The sequence below is a fragment of the Brassica rapa genome, chromosome A02 (genome assembly GCF_000309985.2).
Source record: "Brassica rapa cultivar Chiifu-401-42 chromosome A02, CAAS_Brap_v3.01, whole genome shotgun sequence".
NCBI lineage: Eukaryota > Viridiplantae > Streptophyta > Magnoliopsida > Brassicales > Brassicaceae > Brassica > Brassica rapa.
In genome coordinates this window covers 7,109,318-7,131,665 of record NC_024796.2, presented here as the reverse complement: position 1 = coordinate 7,131,665, position 22,348 = coordinate 7,109,318, and the positions used below count along the sequence as shown (strand labels likewise).

General features: G+C 37.1%; 3 protein-coding genes across 5 annotated transcripts; all 3 read left to right on the top strand.

The window, feature by feature from the left end:
• The first annotated feature begins 32 nt into the window (after window positions 1-32).
• Window positions 33-21,603, top strand: LOC103851963. Of its 2 annotated transcripts, XM_033284937.1 has the most exons (3): window positions 33-48; window positions 20,150-20,679; window positions 20,989-21,603. In XM_033284937.1, the coding sequence occupies exons 2-3, from the start codon at window positions 20,181-20,183 to the stop codon at window positions 21,369-21,371; spliced, it is 882 nt and encodes a 293-aa protein (XP_033140828.1). In that variant the 5' UTR covers window positions 33-48; window positions 20,150-20,180; the 3' UTR covers window positions 21,372-21,603. The 2 variants fall into 2 exon arrangements, with proteins under 2 accessions (XP_033140828.1, XP_009127090.1); XM_009128842.3 differs by lacking the exon at window positions 33-48 and having other exon boundaries at window positions 18,260-20,679.
• Window positions 1,492-3,898, top strand: LOC103851965 (PAP-specific phosphatase HAL2-like). Its single transcript, XM_009128844.3, has 4 exons — window positions 1,492-1,792; window positions 2,462-3,116; window positions 3,179-3,547; window positions 3,671-3,898. The coding sequence occupies exons 1-3, from the start codon at window positions 1,633-1,635 to the stop codon at window positions 3,480-3,482; spliced, it is 1,119 nt and encodes a 372-aa protein (XP_009127092.1). The 5' UTR covers window positions 1,492-1,632; the 3' UTR covers window positions 3,483-3,547; window positions 3,671-3,898.
• Window positions 5,852-14,267, top strand: LOC103851964 (DExH-box ATP-dependent RNA helicase DExH12). Of its 2 annotated transcripts, none has more exons than XM_009128843.3 (5): window positions 5,852-6,076; window positions 6,156-9,120; window positions 9,821-10,210; window positions 10,734-13,968; window positions 14,060-14,267. In XM_009128843.3, exons 2-4 carry the CDS (start codon window positions 6,166-6,168, stop codon window positions 13,953-13,955), a joined length of 6,567 nt encoding a protein of 2,188 aa, XP_009127091.2. In that variant the 5' UTR covers window positions 5,852-6,076; window positions 6,156-6,165; the 3' UTR covers window positions 13,956-13,968; window positions 14,060-14,267. The 2 variants fall into 2 exon arrangements, with proteins under 2 accessions (XP_009127091.2, XP_033140806.1); XM_033284915.1 differs by having other exon boundaries at window positions 5,912-6,087; window positions 6,155-9,120.
• Window positions 21,604-22,348: the final 745 nt, after the last annotated feature.

Here is a 22,348-nt window from a genome sequence, read left to right as displayed (position 1 = left end):
CATTTGACCTCTTCAATTATAATTTTGTTTTTTTTCTTCTTCTTGTTCACTAAATTATTAAGCGATTGTGAAGGGAAGAAAAAAAGCCGTCTATGCGTTTGTTTATCTCCAACTTGTTTACTTTATTATCACGTTATAAATCATCATGCAGTTAAAAAAAACAAAAAAACAAAAACTGAATAATACGAAAAAGGTAAAATTATATGAAGATGTTTTTTTTTTCTTTTTGGGTCAACTATGAAGAGTTAAGTATGCAAATGTATTTTCGTCAAAAAAACTACAAGAGTATGTAAATGTATTATAAGCAGTATGTATTTTCAAAATTGGTATTTCGACCCTTTTTATTCCCACGTGTTTCTTGTTCACCTAACTACAACTACAAGTCCGTAAAGTATAAACCCCACCCGAAATACGACATGTTAAGATTTTTTTGTCACTGTGTTCAAAAAAAAAAAAAAAAAATTTTTGTCACCATAATAAGCTTATTATTTTGTTTTGTTTTTATGTACAATACAGCTTGGCTATAATTATTTATTTTCTTTGGCATTATGAGACATGAAAATATTAATCGTATTAATGTCCTTTAAAAAAAAGAAGTTAATTGTGTTAATTGGCTGTTTTGAAAACACAGTATGATTTTTTTTCTTGGAGTCTTGATTTGTTGGATATTCAATGAAAATGCTCATCAAAGATGCCAAAAGATATCCACTAAGATTCCTTTTTGAATATAATTAAAGTTTTATTAGAAAAGTGTAAAGAAAAAATATAGGAAAATTTGAAAGTCTGAGATTTTATATCATCAAAAGATATCTTTAAAATAGTAGCAGGGCACTGCCAAGAAAAAAACATATATACAAACTAGAAAGTTTTACATAGTTGGAGAAATGAAACCTATTATATTCAGAAATATTGTATGGTAATAATGTCACAACAAACTCTTTATGAATACTTATATAAAAGTGTATTGGTGATGCCAGTTATGATTTCCATAGAATTCTTCGACTATTTCCAATCCATCCCTATTTATACTTTTATATTTTCCCTTAAAATAGAAAAAATATATTATAAATATGTATTTGCTCTAATGTGTGCATCCATAATATAATTTTTCTATTTATAGAAGAAAATATAGAAAATTGTTATTTTCATCTTTAAATATATAGACAAAAAAGATGTCTCTATATTTTTCTTTAAAATAAAAAAACTTTATTATAAATGTATACAGTGAAGCAAATCCACATCTACGATAAAGACTTCTATTTTAGAAAAAAATATAGAGATGTACATTGGAGATGTTCTTAGACGCTCTATTTTTTTCTATTATCTTTTACTGTTCAACATATGAAATTTTCTTTTTCATAAAAAAGAGTGTATTGATGTGTTTTAATCCTGGAAGAGGTAAAATAGTATTATTTTTATTTAAAACGTGCCGAAGAGAAGATTTTCTTTAAAAAGTAATTTTATTAAGAGCCAGAAAAAGTATAAAATTGAAAAACAAAAAAATCATTTTAAGCGAAAAAGGTAGAGAAGAGTCAGTGGAGAGAAAAAGTGTGGAGCTTTTCATATCTCCTCCCCCTCCTCTCCTTCTCTGTCCCTTTGCACTTTTCCTCCATCAAAAAGATTTCGCCGGCGATGGCAGAGGAATTCTTGGCGACGGAGATGGACACGGCGGTGCGTGTAGTGCACCTCGCTTCTTCTCTGTGTGTTAAAGTTCAGGACAAGCTTCGTCTTCCTTCCTCGACCAACGGTCACGTTAAGTCCAAGGATGATGATTCCCCTGTCACCGTCGCAGGTTCATTTTTCTCTCCCTCTTCCTGATGGGTTTTTTTGGGATTAGACGTTCGATCTAATTGTGGTTTATTGCAATTCGAGATCCCTTTTGGGTTCTTCTGGGTTTATTCTGTCAAATGTTTACAAATCCTTGTCACTGAATTGAACTAAATACATAACTATAGTTACCTGTTGTGTGACTTGTGTCCTTTGTTCATTAAACACAAAACAATAACCATAGTTACTTGTTGTGTCCTGTGTTCATTGAACATGAAACACAAACCATAGTTACTTGTTGTGTCCTTTGTAACATGAAACATAATGTTCAAAAAAAATCCACACTTTATGTTGTGTACTAATGCTAGTTTATTTTACTTTTGTACAGTTTTCTTTTTAAAATGTAATTAGATTGAAGAAAAGATTGTTTGTATATTGTATTAGTAGTTTAATAGTGTTGTAATAGTGAAAATGTATATATTTTTGTTGCAAGAATCTAAGTATTAATTGTGTAGTACTTGAGAAAGTGTGTGTTAACCAGATTGTATGTTTTTTAATGTGTAAGTTTTGTGGAGGAGTCTGCATTGATGAAACTGATACTAGAGAGAGACATCACGGACTGTGATTGTACTAAATATTGTTCTTTTTAGTTTCTTTTTTGAACTAAATGAGTTTGGCTGTGTTTGGTTAACAGATTGGGGTGTTCAAGCTATTGTGAGCTGGGTTTTAGCCCAAGTTTTTGGCGGTCAAAACCTTTCTATTGTTGCTGAAGAGGACACCGAGTCTCTCTCCAAGGCCGAGTCATTAGGTCTCTTGGGAGCCGTCTCGAGCGCTGTCAATGAAGCTTTGTCTGAAGCTTCCACGTACGGGCTTCCAAAGCCAGACAAGCCCTTGGGAACTACAGAGATTCTAGAGGCTATTGGTCGATGCAGTTCCGTTGGAGGTCCTAAGGGGAGGCACTGGGTTCTTGATCCTGTCGATGGGACGTTAGGATTCGTTCGTGGTGATCAGTACGCTGTTGCTTTGGCTCTGATAGAGAACGGTAAAGTTCTGTTGGGAGTGTTGGGATGTCCTAACTATCCTGTCAAGAAAGAATGTTTAAGTAACGGTTGTAACAGCCAATCTGGAGCCGCTGGATCAGTAACCAAAGGGTGTGTCATGTATGCAAAGCGAGGTAGTGGTCAAGCTTGGATGCAACCGTTGATCCCCGGTGGGTATCCGGAATCTGCAACGCTTCTTAAGGTTTCATCAGTGGATGATCCGGTTCTAGCTACGGTTTGTGAGCCGGTGGAGAGAGCAAACTCAAACCACTTGTTCACTGCAGGACTTACCAACAGCATGGGAGTTAGGTAGTTACCATCTAAAACTTATGTTTTGATTCAAACGTCTCTTAACTACAATCTTTCTTCAGGAAACAGCCTATGAGAGTGTACAGCATGGTGAAGTACGCAGCGATTGCGTGTGGAGACGCTGAAGTGTTTATGAAGTTTGCGCAGTCGAGTTACAAGGAGAAGATATGGGACCACGCAGCCGGAGTGGTGATTGTTGAAGAAGCTGGTGGTGTGGTGACTGATGCTGGAGGGAGGAACTTGGACTTCTCAAAAGGAGTTTACTTGGAAGGTCTTGACAGAGGAATCATAGCGTGTTCTGGTCAAGTTCTGCATGAGAAGATTATAGGTGCTGTTTATGCTAGTTGGGAGTCTTCCAGCCTCTGAAAAGGCTTTTAGCCACAAGCCTCCTTTGCTTGCAGTATCATCGAGCTAACGTTTTAAAAGCAAAGGTAAAGAATATACTAATCGGCTCTTATAACCCGGTTTATGGGAATTGGAAAACCACTTGGTTCGGTTTAGTAAAAAAGCTAATCTTTATTTGACTCGGTTTATTGTTTCCGGTTCTGATTTAGGTCGAGGCAATTGGTAAGCTACGATTTGCAAAGTGGGTGGAATGTGAATCGTGAAGAAAGTAAATAGTAATAGAAGCAGCAATAAAAAAATCTTACTATCTACTGTAGTAACAAAGCTGCTGGCTGCGTTCACGTACCCTTAATGGATGATGATATTTAATTTTGTACCTTCAGGATTTGCATAAACGTTTCTTTAACAAGATAAATTAAATACTACTCAAAAGCATATATGGAAGGTTTTTTAGGAACCGTTATTAATGGAATGGAATTAGATCATTTCAAAAAAAAATATATATATATATATATATATATATATTTTTTTTTTTAAGATTTCATTTCAATATATCTCTTATATATTAAAAGAAAAACATTGCAACGTTTTATTTATGATACAAATGTTCACTAGAATAATTTTTAGAATCACAAAAAAATTAAATTGGTCTATCTAAACTTATAATATATTTTTTTATTAAATTAACTAAAATTAATTATTGATATACAAAATAATTATTTTGAATAATAAAGATTTGGTAACAATGTTTATATCTTTTATCATTTAAAAAAAATTTAATATTATCAAAATAAATTACACAATCATAATCATATAATAAAATTTTATTTTTTTCGTATATGTTATATTTTGAATTTTTTAAAATGATTTTAAATTAGTAAATTTTTTAAAGGCCTCACATTTATAAATTTGTGATGCTTTAACCTTTTAATATATATATCATCCTACAAAAGTTGTTTCTTTCTTGAATCTAAATGATCAGTAAAGGAAATGTAAAATCAATATGAAATTTTGGGAATGTGCCACTCACTCATCACAATCCAAGCTATATGCAATGAGAAGGGAAGTATTTTTGACTTGTGAGAAATATGGATTAGGTTATTGTACTCTCAATGGCGGAATGTAACTATTTTAAATACTTTTTAACTATGAAGGTTTTTTTTGACTATGAAGGTTTTCTTATTACAAGTCAAACGTTTTTATGAGAGTGCTAGCAAGGGAAATTCCAATTGATATATTCTGAATAAAAAACATACACACATACACAAACGGGAAATATTTGCAAATGCTTACTACTAGTCTACTAGACCAATTGATATTTTCTTTCAATGTTGAATAAGAAGAGGATGGGTCATACAACTGGGAAAATTTGGTCATCGTAAGATAAGTGCTTGAGACAAGCAATGACTAAGTTGGAACAAACAAGACTACTGAGAGTTCATAAAGAGATCTTCAGAGAGAGGACTTGTCAGGTAGATCATCGAAGTAAGGATGCTCCATAGCGTTCTTTGCTAAGACTTTTTTAGATGGCTCATACTCCAGCATTTTCTGTTAAGCAACAAAACGGGCACAAAGAAAAAACGCAAATTACTTTCCCGTGTGTGATTCTCAACTAAGCAAAGCAAAGGTCTAAGGGCACCTGCAATGGTGGACCTGGAGAACTCGATTTTCAATGCTAAATTTTAATTATTTTATTAGTTTTTTTTTTGTTTAATTAAAAAAAAATTAAAAACAGACCAATCGTGGGCCGCCACGTATTGTGGAGCCCACAACACAGTAACGAAAAGCAATTAGGATCAATCTTTATGTTAGTATTTTTTGGATTGATCCTTACAAAATTTGTGCCTCACACCAATGTTTTAATATTTTTTTTTTATGGATTGAACTAAGGATTCCTTGTTGCACATGCTCTAAGAGGAATGTTTGGAAAATTTGGGTACTTACTGATAAGAGATCAAGTCCAGACTCATCATCCAAGTTTGAAACAGCTGTTGAGTGGCTCAATGATCTCTTTATTATTGGATATCATATTATTTTTTTACATTTGTTTAAAACGTAATAACTAATAATAGATTTTGAAATCTCAAGAAACCATAGATATATACTAATGTTTTGAATTTTCATGTTTCATCAAAGACAATAAAACAATTATATTAAAAGTTAAATCAAAATTTAATAAATCTTGTTTCAACTAAATTAATAATTTTAATTTTTTTTTTGATTTTTGATTTCTTATAATTAAGATCTAAGCATGAGAAATTTGATAAACTTTGTTTAAATTTCGGATATTGGATGATAACCGGTCTGGTTCGGATGGACATTAACCGATCTGATTTGGTTCAGAAATCCAATTTTGTAAACAAGTTAAAAAATCTGTTGAGATATTATTATAGGCAAACCTAAACCGAACCGACCTGAATACTTGGGCCGGGTTCGGGTTTCGAGTCGGTTATTACGCCAATAGTTAAGGATACGCAGCCATTGATTCCTCAGAGTCCGTCAGAGTTAGAGGACGACGCGAGAACGAAGAAGAAAACCCCTAATCTACACGAAGCTTTCTTCTACAAGATTCACTATCTGCAGATAAGATTCGAGCTGTAGAAGAGACTACATAGGTTTCCTTCTCTCTCTGGCGGTTATTAGGGTTAAATATTCGATTCGTGGTTTTTAACATTGTTTGATTTTGGAATCTAGGGTTCCAGTGATGGCGAACTTGGGAGGCGGTGCGGAAGCTCATGCTAGATTCAAGCAGTACGAGTACAGAGCCAACTCTAGCTTGGTGCTAACCAGCGAGAATCGTCCTCGCGATACGCACGAGCCTACCGGAGAGCCTGAGACTCTGTGGGGGAAGATTGATCCCAAGTCGTTTGGAGATAGAGTTGCTAAGGGAAGACCTCAGGAGCTGGATGATAAGCTTAAGAAGTCGAAGAAGAAGGGGCGTGATGCTGTTGCGGATGATACTGTTTCTGCTCGCCAGAGCAAGAGGCGTCGGCTCAGGGAAGAGAGTGTGCTCACGGATACTGACGATGTTGTTTATCAGCCCAAGACTAAGGAGACGAGGGCTGCTTATGAGGCTATGCTTAGTCTGATTCAGCAGCAGCTCGGTGGTTTGCCTCTGAATGTTGTTAGTGGTGCTGCGGATGAGATCTTGGCTGTTCTCAAGAATGACGCTGTGAAGAACTCTGACAAGAAGGCGGAGATTCAGAAGCTGCTGAACCCTGCACCTGATCAGATTCATCAGGTTTTTGATCAGCTTGTTTCCATTGGGAAGTTGATCACCGACTTTCAAGAAGGTGGTGATTCTGGTGGTGGTAAAGCCAATGTAGATGAGGGGCTTGATGATGATGATGTTGGCGTGGCTGTTGAGTTTGAGGACAATGAAGAAGATGGCGAGGAGAGTGATCCTGATATGGTACAGGAGGAAGACGATGAAGAGGATGATGAACCTCAGAAAACGGGAGGGATGCAAGTGGATGCAGGGATAAATGAGGAGGATGCAGGAGATGCGAATGAGGGCACCAGTCTGAACGTTCTGGATATTGATGCTTACTGGCTCCAGAGAAAGATATCTCAGGCTTATGAACAGCAGATTGATCCGCAACAGTGCCAAGTACTAGCTGAAGAGCTGCTTAAGATACTCGCTGAAGGGGATGATAGAGATGTTGAGACCAAGCTGCTTATGCATCTTCAGTTTGAAAAGTTCAGCCTCGTTAAGTTTCTGCTGCGGAACCGTTTTAAAATTGTCTGGTGTACGCGTTTGGGTAGGGCAGAGGACCAGGAAGAGAGGAATAGAATTGAAGAGGAGATGAGAGGGTTGGGTCTGGAACTGGCAGCAATTGTGGATCAGTTGCATTCAACAAGAGCAACAGCGAAAGAGAGGGAGGAGAACGTGCAGAAAAGTATTAATGAAGAGGCCCGACGTATGAAGGAAGAAACTGTTGGAGATGGAGGTCGAGGCAGGAGAGATGTTACTGATAGAGATTCAGAGAGTGGTTGGTTGAAGGGTCAGCGTCAGATGCTGGACTTGGAGAGCTTGGCTTTTGACCAAGGTGGTCTCCTGATGGCGAATAAGAAGTGTGACCTTCCAGCTGGCTCCTACAGAACACATGGAAAGGGATATGAAGAAGTTCATGTGCCATGGGTTTCTAAAAAGGTGGATATCAGTGAGAAGCTTGTGAAGATCACCGAGATGCCAGATTGGGCTCAGCCGGCTTTTAAGGGAATGCAACAGCTGAACAGGGTTCAGAGCAAAGTGTATGATACAGCGCTATTTAAAGCAGATAACATACTTCTTTGTGCTCCTACTGGTGCTGGGAAAACCAATGTTGCCATGCTCACCATACTGCAGCAAATTGAGTCGAGTAGGAACGAAGATGGAACACTCAACCATGGAAAGTACAAAATTGTGTATGTTGCACCCATGAAAGCCCTTGTTGCTGAGGTTGTAAGTAACCTGTCTAATCGTCTGAAGGATTATGGAGTCACTGTGAGGGAACTCAGTGGGGATCAGTCCCTCAGTGGGAAGGAAATTGAAGAGACCCAGATCATTGTCACCACACCAGAGAAGTGGGATATCATCACAAGGAAGTCTGGTGATCGCACTTACACCCAGCTTGTGAGACTTCTTATAATCGATGAGATTCATCTTCTTCATGATAATCGAGGGCCTGTGCTTGAAAGCATTGTCGCTAGGACTCTGAGGCAGATTGAAACCACGAAGGAGAATATTCGCTTGGTGGGGTTGTCAGCTACACTGCCAAATTACGAAGATGTGGCCTTATTTTTGCGGGTTGATCTTAAGAAAGGGTTGTTTAAATTCGACCGCAGCTACAGACCGGTGCCTCTTGGTCAGCAGTATATTGGAATCAGTGTGAGAAAACCATTGCAGAGGTTCCAGCTGATGAATGATCTTTGTTATGAGAAAGTATTGGCTGGTGCTGGAAAGCAACAGGTTCTTATTTTTGTTCACTCGAGGAAGGAAACAGCAAAAACTGCAAATGCAATAAAGGACACCGCAATGGCGAACGATACACTCAGCAGATTCTTGAAAGAAGACAGTGCAAGTCGTGAAGTTCTTCAGAGTCAGATTGATCTTATAAAGAATGTTGATCTGAAAAATCTTCTGCCTTACGGTTTTGCTATTCATCATGCTGGGCTAACAAGGGGTGATCGTGAGATAGTTGAGGCTCTTTTTGGTGAAGGGCATGTGCAAGTCTTGGTTTCCACAGCAACTCTTGCATGGGGTGTGAATCTCCCTGCTCATACTGTCATAATCAAAGGAACACAGGTCTATAATCCTGAGAAAGGGGCGTGGATGGAACTCAGTCCCCTGGATGTTATGCAGATGCTTGGTCGTGCTGGAAGACCTCAGTATGATGAATATGGGGAGGGTATAATTATCACTGGCTACAGCGAGCTGCAGTATTACCTGTCTTTGATGAATGAGCAACTACCTATTGAAAGCCAGTTCATTTCCAAACTTGCTGATCAGCTTAATGCCGAAATTGTTCTTGGAACTGTTCAGAATGCTAAAGAGGCTTGCCACTGGCTTGGGTATACGTATCTCTATATCCGTATGGTTCGTAATCCGACGCTGTATGGTTTAGCGCCTGATGCCTTTGTAAAAGACGTAGTCTTGGAGGAAAGGAGAGCTGACCTGGTACGTACTTTCATCTGCTTTAACCTGTTGTTATCTACTGTTAATAGTTTACTTGCTATCGTAATGCCTTAATTTAAGCTTTCCCACTGTTCAAAAATTATTGCTATCGTAATGCTTTAACTTAAGCTTTCCCACTGTCTAATATGTGCCCTCCATGATGAGCTGTTGCTATCAACTTTGCTTGCTTTTTATCCTTCAAGTTGATTACAAATTTAGTATTCATTTCATATTCTCTGAGAGTTTGACTAAGAAGTTTGCATCTGATGATTTGTGTCATTTCCCTGAATTTGCTTTTCATATGTTTAATATTCTTGATGAACTCTTGAGCCTAACATGGGTAGCTTTGCCTCTGTCCACTATATGCCCTTGAGGAACTGTTTGGATATCTTGTGCTTATCATATTGATTGTGAAATTGGTATTGTAGATTTATCTGTGAGTCTCTGTGAGAATTTTGAATGGGAAGTGTATCTGATGATATAATGACGTTGCCATTTGTTAACTATCTTTTCCCGTAAATGTTGTTCCTGGTATCAGTAGCTTTCTCTTTGTATGTTACAAGCACTCCATGAACTGTTGGATGCCTTGGTTCTTTAAAGTTGATCACAGATTTAATATGTTATTGCTCCAAAGTTTAATTCAAAAAAATATCATTTATGGCCATCTGTGTCTAACGTTTACTTGAATCATTGTTCTTTGCAGATACACTCAGCTGCTACTATCTTGGACAAAAACAACTTGGTCAAGTATGACAGGAAAAGTGGATATTTCCAAGTTACTGATTTGGGAAGGATTGCTAGCTACTACTATATAAGTCATGGGACCATAGCTACGTACAATGAGCATTTGAAGCCAACGATGGGTGATATAGATCTTTATCGTCTGTTCTCACTGAGTGAGGAGTTCAAGTATGTTACTGTTCGGCAAGATGAGAAGATGGAACTGGCCAAACTTCTGGATCGTGTCCCAATTCCGATCAAGGAAACTCTGGAAGAGCCCAGTGCAAAGATTAATGTTTTGCTACAGGCATACATTTCACAGCTAAAGCTTGAGGGTCTTTCTTTGACATCAGACATGGTTTATATAACTCAGGTTTGTTCCTTGTTCTCTCTGCTTTCTTCTCTCGTCTCTACATTATTAAATTGCTGTGTCTGTTCTCTGGTTTGTTTCGTGTTCTCTCTGCTTTCGTCTCTCATCTATCCTAGTTACCTTACTAAACTGATGTATCTGTTCTCTGGTCTGTTCCTTGTTCTCTCTGCTTTCTTATCTCATCTCTCCTAGTTACGTTATTAAAATGCAGTATCTGTTCTCTCTGCTTTCGTTTCTCATCTCTTAGTTACTTATTCAAATTATTGAATCTGCTCTATGGTTTGTTCCTTGTTCTCTCTGCTTTCATCTCTCCTAGTTACATTATTATATTGCTGTATCTCGTCTCTGGTGTGTTCCTTGTTCTCTGTGCTTTCTTCTCTCATCTCTCCTAGTTACATTGTTAAATTCCTGTGTTCTCTGGTTTGTTTCTTGTTCTCTCTGCTTTGGTCTCTCATCTCTCCTAGTTACATTATTAAATTGCTGTATTCTCTGGTGCTTATGACTCATTTTTTTTAATCATTTTCAGAGCGCTGGACGTCTTGTACGAGCTCTCTATGAAATTGTATTGAAGCGCGGATGGGCTCAACTGGCTGAGAAAGCTCTGAACTTGTCTAAAATGGTTGGGAAGAGGATGTGGAGTGTCCAGACACCTCTTCGTCAGTTTCATGGAATTCCAAATGAGATTTTGATGAAGTTGGAGAAGAAGGATTTGGTGTGGGAGAGGTACTATGACCTGTCGTCACAAGAGCTAGGAGAGCTTATTCGTAGTCCTAAGATGGGCAGACCGCTTCACAAGTTCATCCACCAGTTCCCTAAATTGGTTCTTGCAGCACAAGTTCAGCCAATTACTCGAACTGTTCTGCGGGTGGAGCTCACGATTACACCCGACTTCCAGTGGGACGAAAAAATTCATAAATATGTGGAGCCGTTTTGGATCATTGTGGAAGACAGTGATTGTGAGAAGATCCTTCATCATGAGTATTTTCTATTGAAGAAGCAGTATATCAGTGAGGATCACACTTTAAACTTCACTGTCCCAATCTTTGAACCGCTGCCACCTCAGTATTTTGTCCGAGTGGTTTCAGACAAGTGGCTTGGCTCGCAGACTGTGTTGCCTGTATCCTTTAGACACCTTATACTTCCAGAAAAGTACCCACCACCTACAGAGCTACTGGACTTGCAGCCCCTCCCTGTCACAGCGCTTAGGAATCCGAGTTATGTGAGACTCTATCAGGATTTCAAGCATTTCAATCCGGTGCAGACTCAGGTCTTTAATGTTTTGTATAACACTAATGATAATGTGTTGGTTGCTGCTCCAACTGGAAGTGGGAAGACTATATGTGCTGAGTTTGCTATATTGAAGAATCATCAAGAAGTACTCCTAAGGCAGCAAGATGATACTAAAAGACAAAGCGGACCTGATACTACGACGATGCGTGTTGTCTATATTGCACCGTTAGAGGCTATTGCTAAGGAGCAATTTCGCATCTGGGAGAGGAAGTTTGGGAAGGATCTTGGTTTACGGGTTGTTGAGCTGACCGGGGAGACAGCGTTGGATCTTAAGCTACTGGAGAAGAGTCAGATAGTCATAAGTACTCCTGAGAAATGGGATGCTCTTTCTCGCAGGTGGAAACAGAGAAAATACGTACAACAGGTTAGTCTTTTCATTGTGGACGAGCTTCATCTAATTGGTGAAGGTCAAGGCGGTACAGTGCTGGAGGTGATAGTCTCTAGAATGAGATATATTTCTAGCCAGGGTGAGAATAAAATCAGGATTGTTGCGCTTTCCACTTCCCTTGCAAATGCGAAAGATCTTGGCGAATGGATTGGGGCCAGTTCTCACGGCCTATTCAATTTCCCTCCTGGAGTCCGTCCTGTTCCACTGGAGATCCACATTCAAGGAGTGGATATATCCAGTTTTGAAGCCAGGATGCAGGCAATGACCAAGCCAACCTACACCGCCATAGTCCAGCATGCCAAGAACAAGAAGCCGGCTATAGTTTTTGTCCCAACCCGTACACATGTCCGCTTGACTGCTGTGGATCTGATGGCTTACTCTCACATTGACAACCCACAGAGCCCTGATTTCCTGTTAGGGAAACTAGAAGAACTTGAGGATTTTGTTGACAAACTCCGCGAGGAAACTTTGAAGGAGACACTGCGCCATGGTATTGGCTACTTGCACGAGGGTTTATGCAGTCAGGATCAGGAGATTGTGACACAGCTCTTTGAAGCTGGACGGATTCAGGTTTGTGTGATGAGCAGTTCATTGTGTTGGGGCACTCCATTAACTGCACATCTGGTGGTGGTGATGGGGACGCAGTACTACGATGGAAGGGAGAATTCACACTCAGATTATGCAGTCTCTGATTTGCTTCAGATGATGGGGCGTGCTAGCCGACCTCTACTTGACAATGCTGGGAAGTGTGTGATATTCTGTCATTCTCCTCGTAAAGAGTATTACAAGAAGTTTCTTTATGAAGCCTTCCCTGTGGAAAGTCATCTCCAGCATTTTTTGCATAATAATTTCAACGCAGAAGTGGTTGCTGGGGTTATAGAGAACAAGCAAGATGCAGTGGATTATCTTACATGGACTTTGATGTACAGGAGGCTTCCCCAGAATCCTAACTACTACAATCTTCAAGGAGTGAGCCACAGACATTTGTCTGATCACCTATCAGAGCTGGTTGAGAACACCTTGTCTGATCTTGAAGCCAGTAAGTGCATTGAAATAGAGGATGAGATGGACCTCTCTGCTCTCAACCTTGGTATGATTTCATCCTACTATTACATCAGTTACACCACCATCGAGCGCTTCAGTTCTCTTCTGTCTTCTAAAACCAAGATGAAGGGACTTCTTGAGATCTTAACATCGGCTTCAGAGTATGACATGATCCCAATAAGGCCTGGCGAAGAGGACAGAGTTAGGAGGCTCATCAATCACCAGAGGTTCTCGTTTGAAAACCCAAACTGCACAGATCCTCATGTGAAAGCAAACGCTCTTCTTCAGGCTCATTTCTCGAGGCAAAGCATTACCACTAACTTGGAAATGGATCAGCGTGAGGTCCTTCTATCAGCAACCAGACTTCTACAGGCGATGGTGGATGTGATATCAAGCAATGGCTGGCCGAATCTTGCTCTGTTAGCAATGGAAGCAAGCCAGATGGTGACTCAAGGCATGTGGGAGCGTGACTCGATGCTTTTGCAGCTCCCCCACTTCACAAAGGACTTGGCAAAAAGATGCCAGGAGAATAACATTGAAACCGTATTTGATCTTGTGGAGATGGAGGATGAAGAACGCCAAGAGCTTCTCAAGATGAAGGACACTGAGCTTTTAGACATTGCCAGATTCTGCAACCGCTTCCCAAACATTGACCTGACTTACGAGGTTGTGGGCAGTGAAGATGTGACCGCAGGGAAAGAGGTGACGTTGCAGGTGATGCTTGAGAGAGACATGGAGGGGAGGACAGAAGTGGGAGCTGTGGATGCGCCCAGGTATCCCAAGACCAAAGAAGAAGGGTGGTGGCTGGTTGTGGGGGACACCAAGACGAACCAGTTGGTGGCCATCAAGCGTGTATCCTTGCAGAAGAAAGCGAAGGTGAAGCTGGATTTCCAAGTACCGAGTGAAGCAGGAGAGAAGTCGTACACACTCTACTTCATGTGCGACTCTTACTTGGGTTGTGACCAAGAGTACGCTTTCTCTGTTGATGTCAAGGAATCTGGCGCCGAAAACCACATGGAAGAATGATCATCTGTTTCAGGTTAGTGTTTTTAGTGCGCATTTGTCAGATAAAACTTGGATTTTGGTAATTTGAGAGTCAGAAAATGAGACATGCTTTCTCTTCTTTGCAGGCGTTGCTGGATTCTGGAGAAGAGCATTCTCACTTTTATGTAATATGCGTCTTTAGTTTTAGACCAAAATCTATGGTTTTGTTCCTTGTTTTTTTGTCTGGACCAAAATCTAAACAGTAGACGTGTCAAAAACTTGTTTTGAGTTCTGTTACTCTGAAAGCTGAGATTTGACAAACGAATAATAATGAAATGCAGCAAGTTTTATTAAGGACAGTAGTAAGGACAGGTTGTTCTCAAGACGTATTGAAAGCAGCACCGAGCTGTGACCGAAGTTCTCACTACCATTTCTTAATCATAAAATGGTGGTACACAGTTTGGTTAAAACGCAAAGTAGTAAACTCTTTATAAACTTATAGTATGAATCTTTCTTTGCATAATAAGCACGTTAAACATCCCACACACTTGTGGTGTTTCGTTTCGCAGAAAATAAATACAAGTTTTGGATTATAGAATGAGTGGCTTCAGATGTCTATTATGGACATAGACTTGACTTTAGAGTCGTATCACACAAAAGCTGAACGAACTCCTAGTCTTACCCATTATAAAGTAAAAAATGCTTTGACTTTTTCTTCCACAGGAAAATTTACACATATCCTTCCAATAATTTGACAGCCTTTTCCTACAAATGCCGAAAGCTGTAGAAAGAAAGTTGATGCGAGAAATAAGAACATAGTGTTGCACTGTTGCTATTCGATAAGAGCGAAGAGCAAACCAAACGTAAAACCTACATTAAACTAGATCTACCGATACTTTTAATACTTGTTAAAAATAAACTGTGTGAGCTTTGAAAAACTTAGCACACCTCGTGGTTGCTTTTCTGTTAAAGACAGAAACTAGTATCAATAAGTTTGAATTTTGAAATTATGTAAGAAAGAAAATAGTCTGTAGTGCAAGCCTAAAACAAAGCAACTAACTTAACTTTCCTACCAATGATAATGGTAAATTGGACCAGAACTCTCGACTTACATTACAGGACAGAGTATTTGAGCCCTTATTCGCATGACAATTTTGGTTATCTGTTTGGGCCAAATCCATAGGTTCAATAATTTTCCACTGTTTTACAAAATATTTTACAGCAAAAACTCTATAGATTAATATTATTGTGACTTTAGTATTTTATTAACTTATAAATATTAATTTATAAAAAAATATCTTGTTTATACTTTTATACTTTTTAATTATATTTTAAGATAAAATAATATTTTATTCACCGTTTTTATACTTCATTGTATCATACACGTTACGTGTGTTTTAGATTCTATTAAACATCATCAAAATATTATAAAATCTTACAAAAATAGAAATAACTCTATTCTAAATATAAAACAAATAATACAATGTATTATTTATAATTATATAATATATATAAATTATAAATTTATGATTTTAATAGCACTACATATTTATATAGAATGTTTTACAAAATATTACTTTATTATTTTATCGATTGGGTCTAGAGATGGCAATGTTGGACCTGCACCACCGCGGACCTGGCCCGTTAGGAATTGCTGCGGGGCTGGTTTGGGCCGGCATAAAGTCCAAAAAAGTGGGTCCTATTAATATATATATTTATTATTTATTATTTTATAATATGTAAAATTCAAAATAAATAATAGTGTACATAAAACGATTTGTATACCGAATATTACCGAAAATTTGCATGAAAAGGAAATTGGATTTCATTTCGTTTCTGATTTTAAAACTATATTAGAGATGGCAAAGTTGGAACTGGACTGCAGGTCTAGTCCATAAAGCTTGCTGTGAGGCAGGTATGGACCGGCATTTGGTAGGTCCAACAATTTGCAGGCCTTGCGGGACGGTACTGTGCGGAAATGGGCTGAATGCGGGATGGGCCCCAAGTTGACTTACGGGATTTTAAAGACCCGCAAAACTTTAATCTTCATTTGTGTCTTCACCTAAAAACGAGAGAGATAGCAAAGAAGGCGATTCGACGTTAGATCTTCACCGATAACCTTTGGAGCTCCGGTGACGGTGGTTTGAGGGTTGATGATGCTTCTGGTACTTGCGTCTTCGGTCTGCACCAGTGGAGCTTTTTCTAGCCACCAGAAGAAGTTTACGAACTCACTTTCTACCGAAAAAGAAGATCCAGCTCCGGCGACGGATTCATCAAACTAAAGAATGGTTTTTAATTTATGAGTTATAATTTTTGGATTCAGCAAATTATATAAATTTGTTATGTTAATATGTTTGGAGTGCGACAAAGTAAGTTAAATAACTAAACAAGTTTTTTGAATAACAAATAAGTAAAACACTGATTGATGAATTTTGTCCAGTTCAATCCACTACTTGACTCATATCCTGGAGCGTCTTGAAGCATCCTGAAGCGTTCTGAAGCGACTTGGATTACGTCATGAAGCAGTATAATCGCGGATCCCGCATGCCCATCTGTGAAGGCCTACATACATTGTGGGACGGGTTTGGACAGCCATTCCTGATACCGTGGTCCGTGCGGACATAACCCGCTCGAAAACGTATCCTTCCCTGCGGTACGGGACGGATAAATCTGTTTCTCATCTCTAATCTATATATCAATATCCAACGAGAATTGCGGTTGTTTCGTTTATTATCAACTAGCAAATCAAATTTCGTTGGCCCAAAAATATAGGGTAGTGGTCTGTTTTGGGCTAATAGATTGTATTTATTAGGCCGCCTCAACCGTTTTTGTGTTTATTCGGTCCCCATTTTTCTATTGTCTGATCGTCAATTTTTTGTTGGAACTATATCTCTGTTTTATTTACTTTTTTTCATTGGAATAAAAATATCAAATCAGACCAAACTAAAACGCTTAAAGATGGTTAAGCCGACATGTTTGGCACCCTAAGAGAAGTAGCTTCTAATTGATAAATTGTATATGTACTAGTCTAAAGGTCAAAAGTAAAAATGGATTCTGCCGACAATTGCTTGGATTTGATTCTATTTAGAAGATTTTACTCTTTAAAATCCATCAAAATCCAACCTTGGACAAGCTTTTCTCACACATTATTAGTCACAGTTGTGTCTTCATCTTTACTTTTGCAAGTACATAATTATTCTGATAATTCAATTCTATTACTAATAGAGGAGGGCCAAAGTGTCAGTAATGATACATGGATGGTGAGTTGATAAACATCTCTTTCTGATTAGTTCAATTCTTTCTTTATAGTTCTTTAACTTTTAATTTGCTGAATGATATCAATACATTAGCCACAAAATTATAAAAAAATGTTCCAAAATATTGGTAAGACACTATCATACGGAACTGACAGAAGTACTTCATATACAGTCTACCTGTAGGTTGAATTTTAAATAGTATAATTTGTGTGTGATTTGTCTGCCAAATTATTCTCTTTTGCTCTTGTAGTAAACATAACAAAATATTAAAAGTTACTAGCTACAGACACGGTACATCCCACGAAATGCAAAAGATACCGTTTGTAAAACCAAAAAGACAACTACAAACTGGTCTCAATCTATCATTATTTAAGATCTTGGAAACTTGTCGACTGTAGAAATTTAATTTGCTGGTAGAGAAACCAAACCAATCAACCATGATAATATAAGTTGCAGCATGTGATTTCGAACATATCTATGGATATACATTTACTTACTAAAAAATAGTTGGACGTATCTCACCATATACATGTTCATATTCATATTCAAACTGATAATATAGACAATTGTGACATGTGTCCCCCAGATTTTAGAACATCCAACTAATTACACATGTATGAACCCTTCACCACATGAAAGCATAATATTTAAATTCAGAAATTGATAGATGTTTTCTAACTGAACTAGCCATACTTCATTAAATTATTAGACAAACTTTTTCCATCTATAAATTTGATATTTCTTCCAGGAATATATTACAGAAATTTTAAGTTCACGCCTTATCAGAAGAAAAAAGTATTTTAAGTTAATTTTCTGATGAAACTAAAGAAGTGATAATAAATTCCACGTGCCTAATCAAGGGTCGAAGTCAGATTAATTTCGACACATGAGAGACCTTAGTATGAGAGACCTTAGCATGTGCCTACTCCGTTCACTGGCACCACAAATTCAACTCTCCCTTTTTTCATTTCTAGTGAAGGATATTGGTTTCTAATATTACATTTTAATCACATAGGTAAAACTTGTGTGATATTTGGAGGTTTTATAGTGTGATAGTTTGGGTGGTTGGCTGGTTGCCCCCCAAAAAAATAGTGATAGTTGGGTGAAAACTCTATGTTATAAAATTGTATTCGTATTGCACCATAGCTAGATGCATGTGACATTTCCTCTTTTTAATAATTTTTCATTTGAACTAATATTCAATTAGTTTTCTTACAATAAAATAGAAGGAAAAAAGTCAAAAACGATCAGGCTTCATGTCTGCCAATGTTAAAATTAAAATTCTTTTCTTGACTCTCAAATCAATTTTTACGGAGTTTAAGATAAACTAATTTAATTCAGTTCAGGTATGGACAGAGATTATAAGTTTGTCACAGAATAGAAATAAACATTAGAGAAAGAGGATAACACAGGTAAAGATTAAACGAAATATTAATGATTATATGCAAAATCTATACTATTAAAACTGAATTACAAATATAAATTTAACCTCAAAATAATATTTAATTACATTCTAATGCCACTGAAAAACTACATAAACACATCCTTTAGTATTTATTAAAATTTTGTCAATTATAAAAACATACCTAAATTGATTTCTAAACCATTTAATGTTGAAACTTTCTAAATATTTCTCATTTTTAATAACTTTCCAAAATTTGATATTTAATTGTTATACAGACAAAATATTCTGTAAAAAGATATCACTCAAAACCTAAATAGACAAATTAGTATATGCTAAACGGTAATAATTCGAATTTGATCTAAACCTCAACTCCATTAATAATAGATCTTTATCCAGAATTACAATAAACTAAATCATATATTATGTAAAAGACTTTTTGACATTTAATAGATTCACTTTCAGTAATTTTCCTTATTTCTTTATTTGATAAAAAATCAAAAGTTCAATTCAAAATTTTAAAATACTATAGGAGTTTTTTATTATTTTTTTGCCAGATTAACCATATCACGGACTGACAACAATTTTTTTAGATCTTAACAGAAATTTAATTAACCGTTATATCTAAACCGGTTTTATATTCGAGTCACCAAAATTCATTGTCGAAACCGCATGTCCAAAATAAATATGAAAATATTAATTTCGTCTAATTTAAATAATTTAGTTAAAAATAATGAGCAAGTGCTGGTTGACAGATAAAATAATATTACAATATAAATCAAAAAAATTAAAATAATTGCATCGATATATGATTTCTATTTATTTGTTGGCAAAAATATAAAATGCATATTGAAAAGTAAAAATATATAACATGTATACCTTCTCCTGTAAATAGTTAATATATTTTTGACAAGCAGATCCAAATATAGTATTGTTTAAAAGGCATGAATAAACAAAAATAAAAATAAAAGAAAAGAGTTTTAAAAGCTAAGGCATGAAATCATCATGCATGATGCATGATTAAGGGAAATGAAACAAGTTTGAATATTTTCTAAACGACAAAACAAGAAAAAAAAAACGAAAGTCAACTTTAGTTAAGGGACTTCATATATCAATTTCACATATATGAAAAAAATTACTAAACTCTTCACTCTTCAGAGTGACAAGTCACCGAACAAACAAGTTTAAATTCAAATTTAAAACTTGTAGGAAAGAAATAAAAACACGAACGAGTGGTCACTCACCGAACAAACAGCCTAAATTCAGATAAAATGCCATTAATGATTTAAATGATAAATACAAATAAATCATAAAGGGACGGTTTACACATTAAAAAAAAAATAATACTACTAAACAGTTGTTCATCTCACGTTTGTGTTTGACTGTTGAACACAAAAACAAATATATACACATAAAAGTATACGTCATGTTATATACGTATATGGTGGATGTTTTTCATGTGGAGCTTCTATATATATAACTGTCATAAAAAATAACTGACGGTCTGAATTGTGTCAGAGAAGGGTTCCTCTCTTTCTCGTGTCATCTTTGAAACATACTTTTGTAACCGTCTCTGTTTCTTCTTCTTTCTCCAAGATTTGATCTATAATGGGGAAGACGAGCGGGACGAGAGATTGGGCTCAGATCTACGCCATCTACGGGATCGAGCAGAAACACACTCTCTTCTTCCTCCTCCTCAACGCCATTGCTTTCTCTCTACTCTCCACCTTCTTCTTCCTCTACTTCCACCCCATCTGCCTCTTCCTCGAGTCCTTCCTCTTCTCCAGCTCCTCCGCCGCCGCGGCTAGATTTTCCGCAGGTTTCTTCGGAGCCGTAACGGCGCTCTCCGCCGTGTGTTTGTTCTTTGCGGCGGCGAACTTTTTCTACTCAGCCGTGCCTCTACGGTACGAGATGGCGCAGAGGATGGTCGGATCGGTGGGAGATTGGTCGAGCGTGAAGACGGCGCTTGATCTCGGCTGCGGTCGAGGGGTCTTGCTGAATGCGGTGGCGACGCAGCTTAAGAAAACCGGTAGTTCGGGTCGGGTCGTCGGGTTAGACCGATCCATGTCGACAACTCTCTCTACTCTCCGCACGGCTCACATGGAAGGTGCGTCTTGACTCTTGAGTTATTAATTCCGTTGACTTTTTGACTAATTTTACGTTTCGTATTCTTTTCTCGTTGACCAACCACTTCTATTAGTTTTTCATTACATATATTGTTTTTTCTGTTTAAACATATATTGTTTTTTTTAAAGAACATATGTTGCTTTTTCGGGTCAGAAAACATATACTGTTTTTGTTGTTATTTTCATACAAATTTTTATATTATTATCCACTATGTTTTTTGAATTAAAACGCGTTTATTATTTTGATTAGTAAATCGATAACCTTATGTTGTGGAGAATGTAACATATAGGAGTGCAAGAGTACGTGACTTGCCGTGAAGGAGACGTAAGACGACTTCCTTTCGGTGACAACTACTTCGACGTGGTGGTCTCGGCCGTGTTTCTCCACACAGTCGGGAAAGAATACGGTCAGAAAACGGTGGAGGCGGCGGCAGAGAGGACGAGAGTGCTAGGAGAAGCGGTGAGAGTGTTGAAACCCGGCGGCGTAGGAGTGTTGTGGGATCTTGTACATGTGCCGGAGTACGTGAGGCGGTTACAAGAGCTGAGGATGGAGGAGATTAGGGTTTCGAAGCGAGTCACTGCGTTTATGGTTAAGAGCCATATGGTCTCGTTTAAGAAGCCTAGTCAGCATTTTGTGGGTCCTGGAGAAGTACGTTTGGATTGGAGATGTTAAATGACGTGGAAATATAAAAATGTTTTGTTTCATACTTTTTTCTTCTAATTAGGGAATCTATATGGCCAAAATATAAGTGAATTTCGTCGATTTGCAGTGCATGGGTATGGATAGAGTTGTGTATTTGTGGAGAGCTTTAAAAACACTAAATTGATCTTAATTTTGTATCATATTGACATAAACCCATGTTCCAAAAGGTCGATTATGTTTCAAAACAATTTTTTTGGGTGTTTAGGAGGAGTCGGACAAAAATTTTATTTCGAGAATAATAATCAAAATCTGATTGAATAACACCAACCCTTCGAAAGAGTTAAACTTCTTTTCATTTCTAACTAACCATTTTAGAGTATTCTAACATTTTATTTCACTTAAACTGATTTGAAATCGACTATAGAATTCGACAAATTAAATACAAGAGAATTAATGAATTTTATTAGAAATAAAGAAACAAATATTTTTATGACAAAAACAATACAACCATGATCTTATTCAGAATAATAAACAAGTAGACATTTTCAGACCCATAAAACAGATGAATAATAACACGATAACAATTTTTGTAATTTAAATATATATTCTATTATATTTTACTTTACGATAGCACCACAAGACTAGATCTATAATCTATTGAAGGATAATTGGTATTGGTTTACTCTATCTCTCGAATATATGCCATGTATCAAACACGATTTAATATGATGTGAGCCAGCTTAGAAAATTAGGTTGGAAGTTAATGCTACGAGCAATGAGCATGCCAAATCTAGGGAGTTGATTATGTGGAAGACTTTAGTTTGCTTGAAAATGAAGTGATAGTTACTTAGTTAGTACATAGTGTCAGCATCAGTGTGTCACTATCGACTTATTGATTACCATTCAGCTATAATTAAACTTTTGATATTTTCCGATTTTTGTAATACAATTTATATTGCCTAACCTTTAAAAAAAAATTCTAATAGTAAACCTGTGGAATGCTTGCT

Excerpts from the sequence above, each read along its gene's own strand:
- LOC103851965 (XM_009128844.3), top strand. The coding sequence starts at position 1,633 with ATGGCAGAGGAATTCTTGGCGACGGAGATGGACACGGCGGTGCGTGTA. Across the intron at positions 1,793-2,461 it reads TTCCCCTGTCACCGTCGCAG|ATTGGGGTGTTCAAGCTATT; the intron begins GTTCATTTTTCT and ends TTTGGTTAACAG. Across the intron at positions 3,117-3,178 it reads ACCAACAGCATGGGAGTTAG|GAAACAGCCTATGAGAGTGT; the intron begins GTAGTTACCATC and ends ATCTTTCTTCAG.
- LOC103851964 (XM_009128843.3), top strand. The coding sequence starts at position 6,166 with ATGGCGAACTTGGGAGGCGGTGCGGAAGCTCATGCTAGATTCAAGCAG. Across the intron at positions 9,121-9,820 it reads AGGAAAGGAGAGCTGACCTG|ATACACTCAGCTGCTACTAT; the intron begins GTACGTACTTTC and ends TGTTCTTTGCAG. Across the intron at positions 10,211-10,733 it reads ACATGGTTTATATAACTCAG|AGCGCTGGACGTCTTGTACG; the intron begins GTTTGTTCCTTG and ends AATCATTTTCAG.
- LOC103851963 (XM_033284937.1), top strand. The coding sequence starts at position 20,181 with ATGGGGAAGACGAGCGGGACGAGAGATTGGGCTCAGATCTACGCCATC. Across the intron at positions 20,680-20,988 it reads CCGCACGGCTCACATGGAAG|GAGTGCAAGAGTACGTGACT; the intron begins GTGCGTCTTGAC and ends TGTAACATATAG.